This window comes from Leucopleurus acutus (genome assembly GCF_964270905.1).
Source record: "Leucopleurus acutus genome assembly, chromosome: 8".
Classification (NCBI taxonomy): domain Eukaryota; kingdom Metazoa; phylum Chordata; class Mammalia; order Artiodactyla; family Delphinidae; genus Leucopleurus; species Leucopleurus acutus.
The window spans coordinates 27,823,221-27,833,415 of record NC_139151.1 but is presented as its reverse complement, the minus strand read 5'-3'; the positions used below and the strand labels follow the sequence as shown (position 1 = coordinate 27,833,415).

Genomic DNA, 10,195 nt, shown 5'->3' with positions numbered 1-10,195 from the left:
GCGCGCAGCCCAGTGGCAGAAGAGGGCGAGGCTGAGAGAAAGGCTGAGCTGAAGGAGAGGGAGGCAGCCGGTCCTCCCCGAGAGCCTGCAAGAATGCGGCAGGGGGCCAGGGGCATGGGGAAGTACTAACTCCCCGAGGCCCTGTTCGGGGCTTGAGGACCTGGCCCGCGGGTGAATTCCCTGCCAAGTGCAGCCGCGAAGCAGAGGCGCCTGGAAAGCAGAGAGGGACGCTGGGGGTGCCCATCCCCAGAGTAGGACCCACTGCGAACGCGGGAAGAAGAGAGGCGGGAGTCGTGAAAAGGAAAAACCTGTCTCCAGATTGGCTCTGGAGCGTCGAAGAGACTGAGGCGCTCGGGTGAGCACCCAAGGAATGAAGCCTGCCGAGTAGTGGGCGAGGGGCGTGCGGAGGGAGTGCTGCGCGCTCGCGGAGGGGGTGCGAGGCTCCGGGCTGGTGTAGGCTTTAGGTGGCTGTTGGCTGAAAGGAGCAGCAGAGCGCGTGCGGCGGCCGCGGCGCTAGTGTGTGTGTGTAGGTGAGAAAGCGAGGGCCGAGAGCTAGTGCGAGCTAGGCACAGAGAGAGCGCATGTCTCATCTCTGCGAGCAGCCAGTAGCCGCTCCACCACCATCTTTTGCATGTGTAACATTTGCAGCCGGACAGAAAACCTCTCCCAGGGCTATGGAGACTGCGGGAAAAATCTGGCAGCTCGGGATGGATTGCTAAAGGGAAATAGTCATAACCCCAAACCACCCAAACCTCTCTCCTCTGTTTTTTTTTTTTTTTTTTTTTTGGTTGTTTTTAATTTTAGCGCCATAGTCCTCAATGTCTCTCTGAACAGCCTTTAGGAAGAGTGCGAGAGAAAGAGAGAGCGCGCCAGGGAGAGGAGAAAAGAAGATGAGGATTATTTGCAGACAGATAGTCTTGTTATTTTCTGGATTTTGGGGACTCGCCATGGGAGCCTTTCCGAGCAGCGTGCAAATAGGTAAGCTTTGCTCCGGTGGGGTATGCGTGTGGGTGGCTGTAGCAGATATCCGAAAGTGAGTCAAATGAGTTACTGATAAGCAATTTAGGGGAACGTTCGGCGGCTCCTTTCCCCTCTGCTTCCCTCTTCCTTTCTCCCCTTTATAAAAAGACTGCCTCTTTGGTGCAGGTTCAGTTAGAACAGCACAGAGCTGCCCACCCGTCCATCCTCAGTCTATACTCCTGTTTCCACCTTTGGATCATGTCGCTTAAGTAGGATTGCAATAAGTTGGGGGAAAAAAACCTCCGTGGGGTTTGGTAGCATTTTATCTGATATTTCTTTTCATTTCTTTCTCTAAAGCGTGAAGGGATGTAGAGTTTGTTTAAACAAAACAAAACAACCCCCCCCCTTCTTCCTGTGCTGTACGCAGCAGCTTTCTCTATTACAGAAAGACACTGTGCAAAAAAGCATTTACACCCACACCTCCTTGTCTTTGCTTGCTACCAGTTAACGGATTCCAAAGTTAGATCCCTTTCCCGGAACCTTTTCTTCTTTTGTTTTCCTCTTGAATCTTTTGCCCTTAATCCTCCCTCTCGACTCTATTTCCAGGGACCCTATCCGTCCTTCGCTTTTCTTGCTATTCTCTCCTGTCTTTTAATGGGACGCAGCAATTGAATTTCTTCCAGCTAAGCCCAGCCTCAGACTGCATCATTTCTCGTAGACAGTGCACAAAACGGTGCTAATTAGGCTGAGTCCAAGAGCTGCATAAAGACAAAGTTCATGTCTCCTTTCTGATTTCACTCTAACCTGCACTTCACCACATCCCTTGATTTCTGTATTTTAATGCAAATTATCTTTTCTTCCCATCTGCATGCATCTTAGAAATGCCCTGGAGCTGGCTTCTGTAGCAGTGTGCTGAGAATCATGGGGAGTGCAAGAGAGAGAAAGGAAAGCACACTAAATGATCTGTCTCAGAGGTCACGGTGATCATGACAAATTGGGACAGGAAAAGGCTGAGCTGCCTTAAAGACTAAAATATTAAGCATACACCTTAGGGACAAAGGGCAGTCTCCCAAGATGTGGCAGGAATAGCTCCTTAATTGTATGTGTTGGTGAATGGCAGTGAATTTGACAGTTCTTGGGGTGGGTATAGTAACATTTACAAGAGGAGACACTGAATGTGCTTTTTCTGCTGTTTTTAATAGGTGGTCTCTTCATCCGAAACACAGATCAGGAATACACTGCTTTTCGATTAGCAATTTTTCTTCATAACACCAGCCCCAATGCGTCAGAAGCTCCCTTTAATTTGGTACCTCATGTGGACAACATTGAGACAGCCAACAGTTTCGCTGTAACAAATGCTTGTAAGTAAAACATAAGTTGTAGGTAAATGAGAAGAGTATTAAAATGGGGCAATAGAGTCCCCTTCCTCTATATTATTATTACTATTATTATTATTATATTTTTAAGAAAGACATTCAAGACCTCCACAGTTTGCTGGTTACAGAGCAAATCAGTTAAAAGTAAGATTTAGTCTCAGGGATATTTAGCTGGTCTTTCTTTCTCTTCCTTCCTTCCTCCCTCCCTCCCTCTTTCTTTTCTGCCTCCCTCACTCCCTTCTTCCGTCTTTCTTTTTTCTTGAAATTAATTGAAGTTACTTTCTCCTTTAACATTTCAGTATTATTTCTACAACCTGAATATCAAGTTAGTGAAAATTGTACTCAATCTAGTTTTTGATTTCTGTTCCTTGGTTTTTATTTGCTTTTCACTTGAGTAAGCATATGTCTTGCTTTTAAAGAAGACACATGCTCTCTTACACTGGTAAAGGCAATGGAAGGTTTGCTAACAGTTAGAAAGAGGGGAGCGGTGGTGTGGAGGATATATATTTGAGTCGGTTGGCTGACGCTGCAGATGATCTGGTGATGTCACTTGAGACTGCCCTGCTCTTATATTCTGGGTTGTAAATGTCTCCTGCTATCAGGTAATGCATATATCCTGTGAATATAACTCCATGAATCCTTACCTTGGTGGCAAATCATGTTAGTCTCCAATCCACTGAATTTACAAACCAACCCAGCTGGATCTGTTATTTTATGCAATAAGATTGAGATTTGGTGATCTTACCTAACACTATAATTAAACAGTTGTACAGAGCTCCCCTGCCAAAATACTGTATAACAAAGTAAAAATATAATCAACTGTGTATTAATTTAAAAATCACTAAAATATGATCAGTCAATAGAACAGTTAGATTGCATTTTCACTCTTGAGGGAAACATGTTTCACATACTTCCTTATTTTTACATGCTAATTTACTACTGCTCAAAATTTACATGTTAAGATAATGGTTATAGATTATGTAAGACATATAGGAATAGTTTCTATATAAAATTTTGCACAGCAGTAATAAAATATTCAATCTGCTTTGTATGATATTTTTATTATATCAAGTTGAGTATATTTTAATTTTGAAAGTCCTCTTTCTGAGTACAAGTGTATACTGAACAAACTACTGAAATTGAAAACAAGGAGTTTTTGTGTTAGGAGGATATCTGTTTCATTAATTATTTTAATTCATATATATTTGCCATTAATTCATCTAACAAGTGACATGATCACGTTTCCTTTTTTTTGGCATCTAATTACTTTACTTTAGAACTTGATTTCATAAGGAGGTTAAAGATCTGACTTTTTTTTTAACTGCTACAATTGTATTAATTTTCAGAAATTCTCTAGCTCCTTTGGGTACTACTTAATTAAAAAAATCATTTGTTGTATTTAGTAATAAAGTCAATATTCATTATAATGATAATTATATGGGAGTTATTTTTAAGCAGAAATGAACATAAATTAGAGCTAAGTTTGTGGATAGTCATTTTTGAAAATGTCTTAAGTTATTAATTTTTGTTCCAAGTTTTGATAGAGATGTTAACATTTCAAACAGTTCTAGGTATAAAATATTCTTAGTGTGTGATTATTATCTGTTGATTTAAATATTTTTCTTGTGTCTCTCTTGAGATTCTGTCAACAAAACCATTTCTAAGTTTACAGATAATTCATGATTCAGATATATTTGAAGGTACTTTGTCTACAGTAAATTGCTATATAAGTATTCATTTTTATTATTTAGTTAATGAAAGACTGTCTTAAAAGTGGAGCTATATTAGTTTTATATTTTCTAACTAAGTGCTTCAGTATTTTAAAGTTTATATTATGGCTTCCAGCTATATAAACTATAAAGTGATAGTTCTTTCTTCTTCCATATCATATGTTAATCTCATTCAGGAAAATTTTAATTAGTATTATATTATTTATGTAATAAAAATATTGTATAAAATAAAGTGTACTGGTAAAGAACCTGTAAACATAAGAAATTGCTAAGAATCTGTACACAGAATGAAAAAGTTTAAAAAAAGGTATAAAATATAGGTAATATGCTATTCTTTAACATGTTAGAATTGAGAAAATTAAAGCTAAGTAAACTAAGTCTGCTTATTTTGATTCCAAGTGTAAGGCAATGTTAGTGGTGTCATGTTTTTCATAATCACATATAACTGACTTTGCATACATGCTTAAAATATTTTTAAAAAACATAAATTGTAAATAAGGAAAAAACCCATTTCTAGTGAAGAAAAGGAAAAACTTTTGACAAATGAGTATGCCAAATGTCCTTAAGGCAAATCTAAGCAGAATTTGGGAAAAATCAATGGTCAGAGAGTGTGGGTCAGGTGATTGGTGTTTGTTAAATGGACTGACCTAGAGCATGTAGATGCGTGATTTTCCAGTCTAATTAAAGGTGACACGTAAGCAATAAGTATGAGGCAAACTCATATATCAAGCTGTATGCCTTTGGGTACAAAAGGATAAAAATAGTGTTCTGTAGAATTAACATGGAACTTATTCTTCACAGTGATACAGGCTAGATTTAAAAATTTTTCATGTTGGATTAAATATACATATATTTTTTAAATATAAAAAATATATGTGTCTGGCTAGGTTTATCTTAAATACGATTTTCCTGCAGTGTGCCCTTGTAAAACTTCATAATCTAGTGTCTTTGTGAATAAGGGCCACTAAACAGGATATGTTTAGTTTATGGAAAGTATACTTAAAGACAAAAAAGACAGATTAAAGAATAAAGAGTATTATTGGTCATCTATTGGACAGATGTAATTTAACATTGGTTCTTCTGCCTCAAAATTAATTTAGCATTCTAAGAATATTTCAGACAATCTAAACATTCTGTGTATAGAGTTTACATACTGCATAAGTATAAATCCAATTAACTCAAATTTTTCACGTTTGGTATAAATCCCAAGTTGCTGAGAGAGGGTGGGGATAATTTTGGCTTATAGTTTCATTTTATTTTTTTTTACAATATTTATGTAAGATTAAATTAAAATATTGTTCTCATTTTAAACTATTCACATGGTTGAAAAATCACACTTTGCTAAGTATAAAACTGAAATTATAAGAAATACAGATAATATAGAATTATGACATATTTCAATAACAAAGTATAGGTGTAATAAATAGCCCAAGTAGTCAAATTTCAAAATGTAATTAAAGGTATACATTTCTTTGTTGTAATCTATTCAAAGTATAGGGTATGGCAAAATAAATTTATTTAAAAAATAAATTCAATACGGACTGTCCTTTAATAAATTAATTTAATAAAATATTAAATATTCAATATGGAATGTCCTCTAATAAAATATTATACAGTTGACCCAAAATAGCTATCCTTGCAAACAAACATGCTAGTTAAATTGAATATGTTCTTTACAAAACATTTGAGACAACCTGAAAAAGCAGGCTATGTTCTTATATTTTTCTAATAGTTAATTAATAAAGATATTTTGGTTTGGAAGATGATATATCTTAAATTTTGCCAAAGAAGTAATAACCAAAATACTAAAATAATCTATCCCAAGCTTTCTAAAAGATAAAAAGATGAGACATTGCAATTATTAATTTAGTCCAGTTACGTTAGCTATCCTGTAAAAGAATCAGTCTTTAATAAGTAAGGTAGTCCCTTTACAATATAATCCACAGATGTTCAGTTTCTCAAATGATTCTTTTAATTTCATATGGGTAGTAGGAAAAACATAGTGAAATAGATCAAGTACTCATGTATTGTCCCTTAGGTGAAATAATAAGAGAATTTTGTGGAATATTTCCAACTTTTTAAACTTGGATTGGAAAGACCAACTGGTTAATATTTTTGTTTTATTTTTTACAAATAATGTGTTTATCTTACTCTCCTTTTCTGTCTAAAATCTGTCTATTCAGTAGTTTACAACATGATGGATAGGAAAGTTGTAAGTCAAAAATAGAATGCATATTATACCCTAGTAATGATGAGAAAGTTGTTCTTTTTAAGTTAAATATTAGTTCTATTTGTGATGGGTTTAGTTATCAACTCTAAATACCCAGTTGTGTGCCACTTGTAAAAGTAGATTGGTATGTAAAATATACTTGTTTAGTTAATCTAAATACATTGAAAATGTGACATTATATCCGGTAGGCTCTGCAGGCAGAGCTTATATAATAGGGACTTAATTCAAACTTGTTTAAGGGTACTAAATAATACAAACTTTTGGCTTTAATTCAACAATGTTTAAGTTTTGTACATTTTCCTTCTCAAGGACATGTAGTCCTAAAAAGACATTCTAAGAGTTTATATTGGACTGATATAATAATCTTAAAAATGCTAAAAATAAGTTCTGATGGTTTGACCTGCAAAGTTGTTCGCAGAAATACATTAAATACTATTTGACTTTTGATTATTTTTAGGAAAATGAGTGACTGTCATTAGATTTCCTTATTTTGAATTGATAGCAAGATTCTATATTGATTTGAAATAATTCTTTAGTTTTATAATATTCTTTCCCTCTTTTTCTTAATTTTCCCCATGAGATTGATGACAAAGATGAGTCACATTTCTATGGCTTGTCCCTTTCTTAAATGATGCACAATTTGCATTGATGTATTTCAGAATTGTCACAGTACTAAGCTTTCTTAAAGCCATTTGAAAAACTCTCTAAACTGTTTTTTTTCTTGTGGATTCTCCCAAGGGTTTTTTATTTCTCAAAGAGGAAAAAAATTTTACTTTCTGACATTGGGAAATATGTATATGTCTTATTTACAGAATTTTACTATAGTTCAGGAATTTAAAATGAAGAATAAATACCATACACCTTACATTTTACTACAACACATAGTTTTTAAACTGCTTTTATGTACATGATTTTATTTGACCTCAAGCTAGTCTTTGAGTGAGACTGTCTGAGAAGATAGTCATTATTTTTTAGTTATTATTTTTTAGTTAAGCCAGCTTTGACTCAAAGAAGTTACTTGACTTGCCAAAGACGATGTAGCTAATAAGTTGCAGAGCCTGAGTTTGAACTCGGGTCTTCTAATTACTATCCTAGTACTTTAACCAGGAGACCGTAGGATGTGAAAACTACATCTGTATTGAGATTACTTGAATCAAGAAAGAAAAGAATTGTCATTTTTTTCTAATTTAATTGTAACATTTTGAAGAAAATAAGGCAAGACATTTCTGGCAACTTATTCATTAATCAGATGGCAGTGAGTGATATAACAAAGACTGAAGCCGTATTGTGTAGTGAATGAATGAATGAATGAATTTGTCCATTCATTCAGTAGATTAGATAATAAACATATCCATTTATTCATGAAACATACTTATCAAGGGTAACTGTATTTAAGACACTATACTAGAAATGAGCATACAGAAACTTATAAGAGTAGTTGTTGCCCTCAAGAAGCTAATAGTCTAGGGGGAAAGATGTACAAGCCAGTTATCACAGTACAGTAAGACAAATTATTATGACAGAGAAACAGTGCTATGACAGACATTAACACAGGAAGGAACATCAAACTTGGCATGGTATCCTAGGGGAAATGTTATCTGATCTGGGTGTTAAGACTCTAGTTGAGTTATTTGAAAAATAGAGAGGAAGGAAGGCACACCTGGCCAAAGGAGCAGAACATGACAAGGCACCAAGTTGTGGCAGGGCCAGGTGTGATTGAGCCACTGGATATGGTTTAGTCTGGCTGTAGAGTATTGATTGTACTGGGAAGGAGAGGTGTGCTAAGGGGCAGGGCTTTGTAGATCCACACAGGATCTTGTAGCTCTTGTAAGGAGACTCTTCTGAATAAAAAGGGGGACCCATAAATGATTTAAAAACTACAGTGACATGATGAGATTTATGTTTTACAAAGAACAGGATGATTTCAAGAAAGAGAATGTATTAGGAGGGGGCAAAATGGGAAGAAAAAAACAGTTAGTTGAGTCTTGAAGTAATGCAATTTAGGATGATTAAGTGCTTGAATAAAAGTAGAAGCACTAAGGAGAGAGAAAAGTACATAGATCTAAGAATACAGAACTGTTGACAGAACTTAGTGATAGATTGGATGTCTGTGTGGGAGAATGGAAAGGAAGTATGGTAAGAATTAAAGATGATTTCTTCAATTTTTGGTCTGGAAAAATGATTAGATAGCAGTACCATCAACTAGGAAGGGACACACAGGAGCAGATTTGAATGGGGAAGATGAGTATGGTGTGGATGTACTGATTTTGAGGAGTTTAAGAGACATCCAAATGCAGTAGAGAGTTGGACATGTGTATCTGGGGCTCTTGGGCTCAGTTTGAACTAAAGAGAGACATTTGATAATGGCTGAAACCATGGATGTGGGCAAAATCATACAGAGAGAGCAAAAACATTGAACAGAATGTTGAGGACATAAATCCAGGAAATACAGTACTTGAGGGACAGAGAGAGAAAAAGAGACTGAAGGAAATGGGTCAATGAGTTCAGATGAAAATGAGGCAAGAGTAATTTCACAGGAGCCAAGAAATGGGAAGAATTTCAAGTAAATAGTCATCAACCTTGTCACTGGCTGCAGAATTTTAATAATGAGTTGCATGGATAATTGATCTTTAACAAGTCTTTCCTTCTTTATTCTTTAGTGTTCTTTTGTATTTTGACCAGAAAAAACACAACCTTTATTAATCCCACATAAATTCTATTAATACATACTCTTTCATGTATGTTGGCCTAGAATAGTCTTATGTTTTATTTAGAGGTAGGGAGAGTCTTTTCTGGACTTTTGAGCCAGATAGGCTTCAATTTACAACCTGATAGTGGGTAAGTTACTTAACACTTTTGAGCCACAGTTTCTTCATTCATTAACATACAAAACACATGAATTTTATGAATATTAGAAAAGCGTTTGGAAAATATTTAGCCTATAACTCAATTAAATTTAGTCGTATTACATTCTTTGTCATATAGAACATTTATTTCAAAACCAATGCTAAAACTTTGAGTTTATTTATATTTTCTGTTTATATTTTGAAAAAGCAATTTATGTTTTGAATAAATATATTTTGTTGATATTTCATAGGAATGTTTTTGACCTCTAACTGAATTGTTAATTTTAGTTTATATACACAAATCTAAATGCATATTTTTTAAAATTATTTCTAAGTCCTATGAGAGGGTAACTTTGTCTGGGATCTATGGACCATTTGGAGAGAGAACTGGTTCATGGATGGATTAAAGAGATTGATGAATTCTCATAATTGCATGCAAAATTATGTGTTCATGAACACGGTGTGTGTGTGTGTTTACAGAGAGACAGTCTAAACTTTTGAACAGCTTCTCAATGAATTCCAGTTACAAGAAAAAGAAAAAAAAAGCCCACAGCCCTAAAGGAGCTACACATATATTAGATAAATGCACAGTACTTCATTCTCTACCTTCTTCATTTCAAAAAAAAAAAAAAAAAAAAGAAGAAGAAAGCCAGTTGGATTTTATCTTTGAAACTAACCTGGAATTTTCCCATAAACTCCATCTCCAGTAGCTTCTTCCTTGTCATAGAAAATAATCAGTGTGTCCTAGCTGGAAAAATGCTTGACTTGGTCCTCTGCCTCTTAAACTGTCATCATATTATTTTTATTCCTTCTCTTACTATCAAAAGTTCTACATATTCCACATCAGCTCCTTCTATTTTTATCACGATTTACCTTCTCCCTTAACCATCACCACTCCTGCAACAGTGTTCTTGAAGGTCATCAGTGACTTACAGAATAGTAAATCCCATTTTTCCTTAGTCATTGTCTTTTAATATTGTAGTTTGCAGGATTTGACATAGCTGATAACTCCCTGTTCTTTGAAACTCATTTCTCCTCGATAATAATAGCTAC

General features: G+C 35.2%; 1 protein-coding gene across 3 annotated transcripts in view; it reads left to right on the top strand.

The window, feature by feature from the left end:
• Positions 1–488: 488 nt before the first annotated feature.
• Positions 489–10,195, top strand: part of GRIA4 (glutamate ionotropic receptor AMPA type subunit 4) — a gene marked incomplete at its 3' end in the record, with an annotated part of 520,821 nt that continues 511,114 nt past the window's right edge. For all 3 annotated transcript variants that reach the window (XM_082845543.1, XM_082845544.1, XM_082845545.1), the window contains exons 1-2: positions 489–978; positions 2,163–2,321. In XM_082845543.1, the coding sequence (XP_082701669.1) occupies positions 891–978; positions 2,163–2,321 (247 nt within the window). In that variant the 5' untranslated portion in view covers positions 489–890. The remainder of the gene's footprint in view (positions 979–2,162; positions 2,322–10,195) is intronic.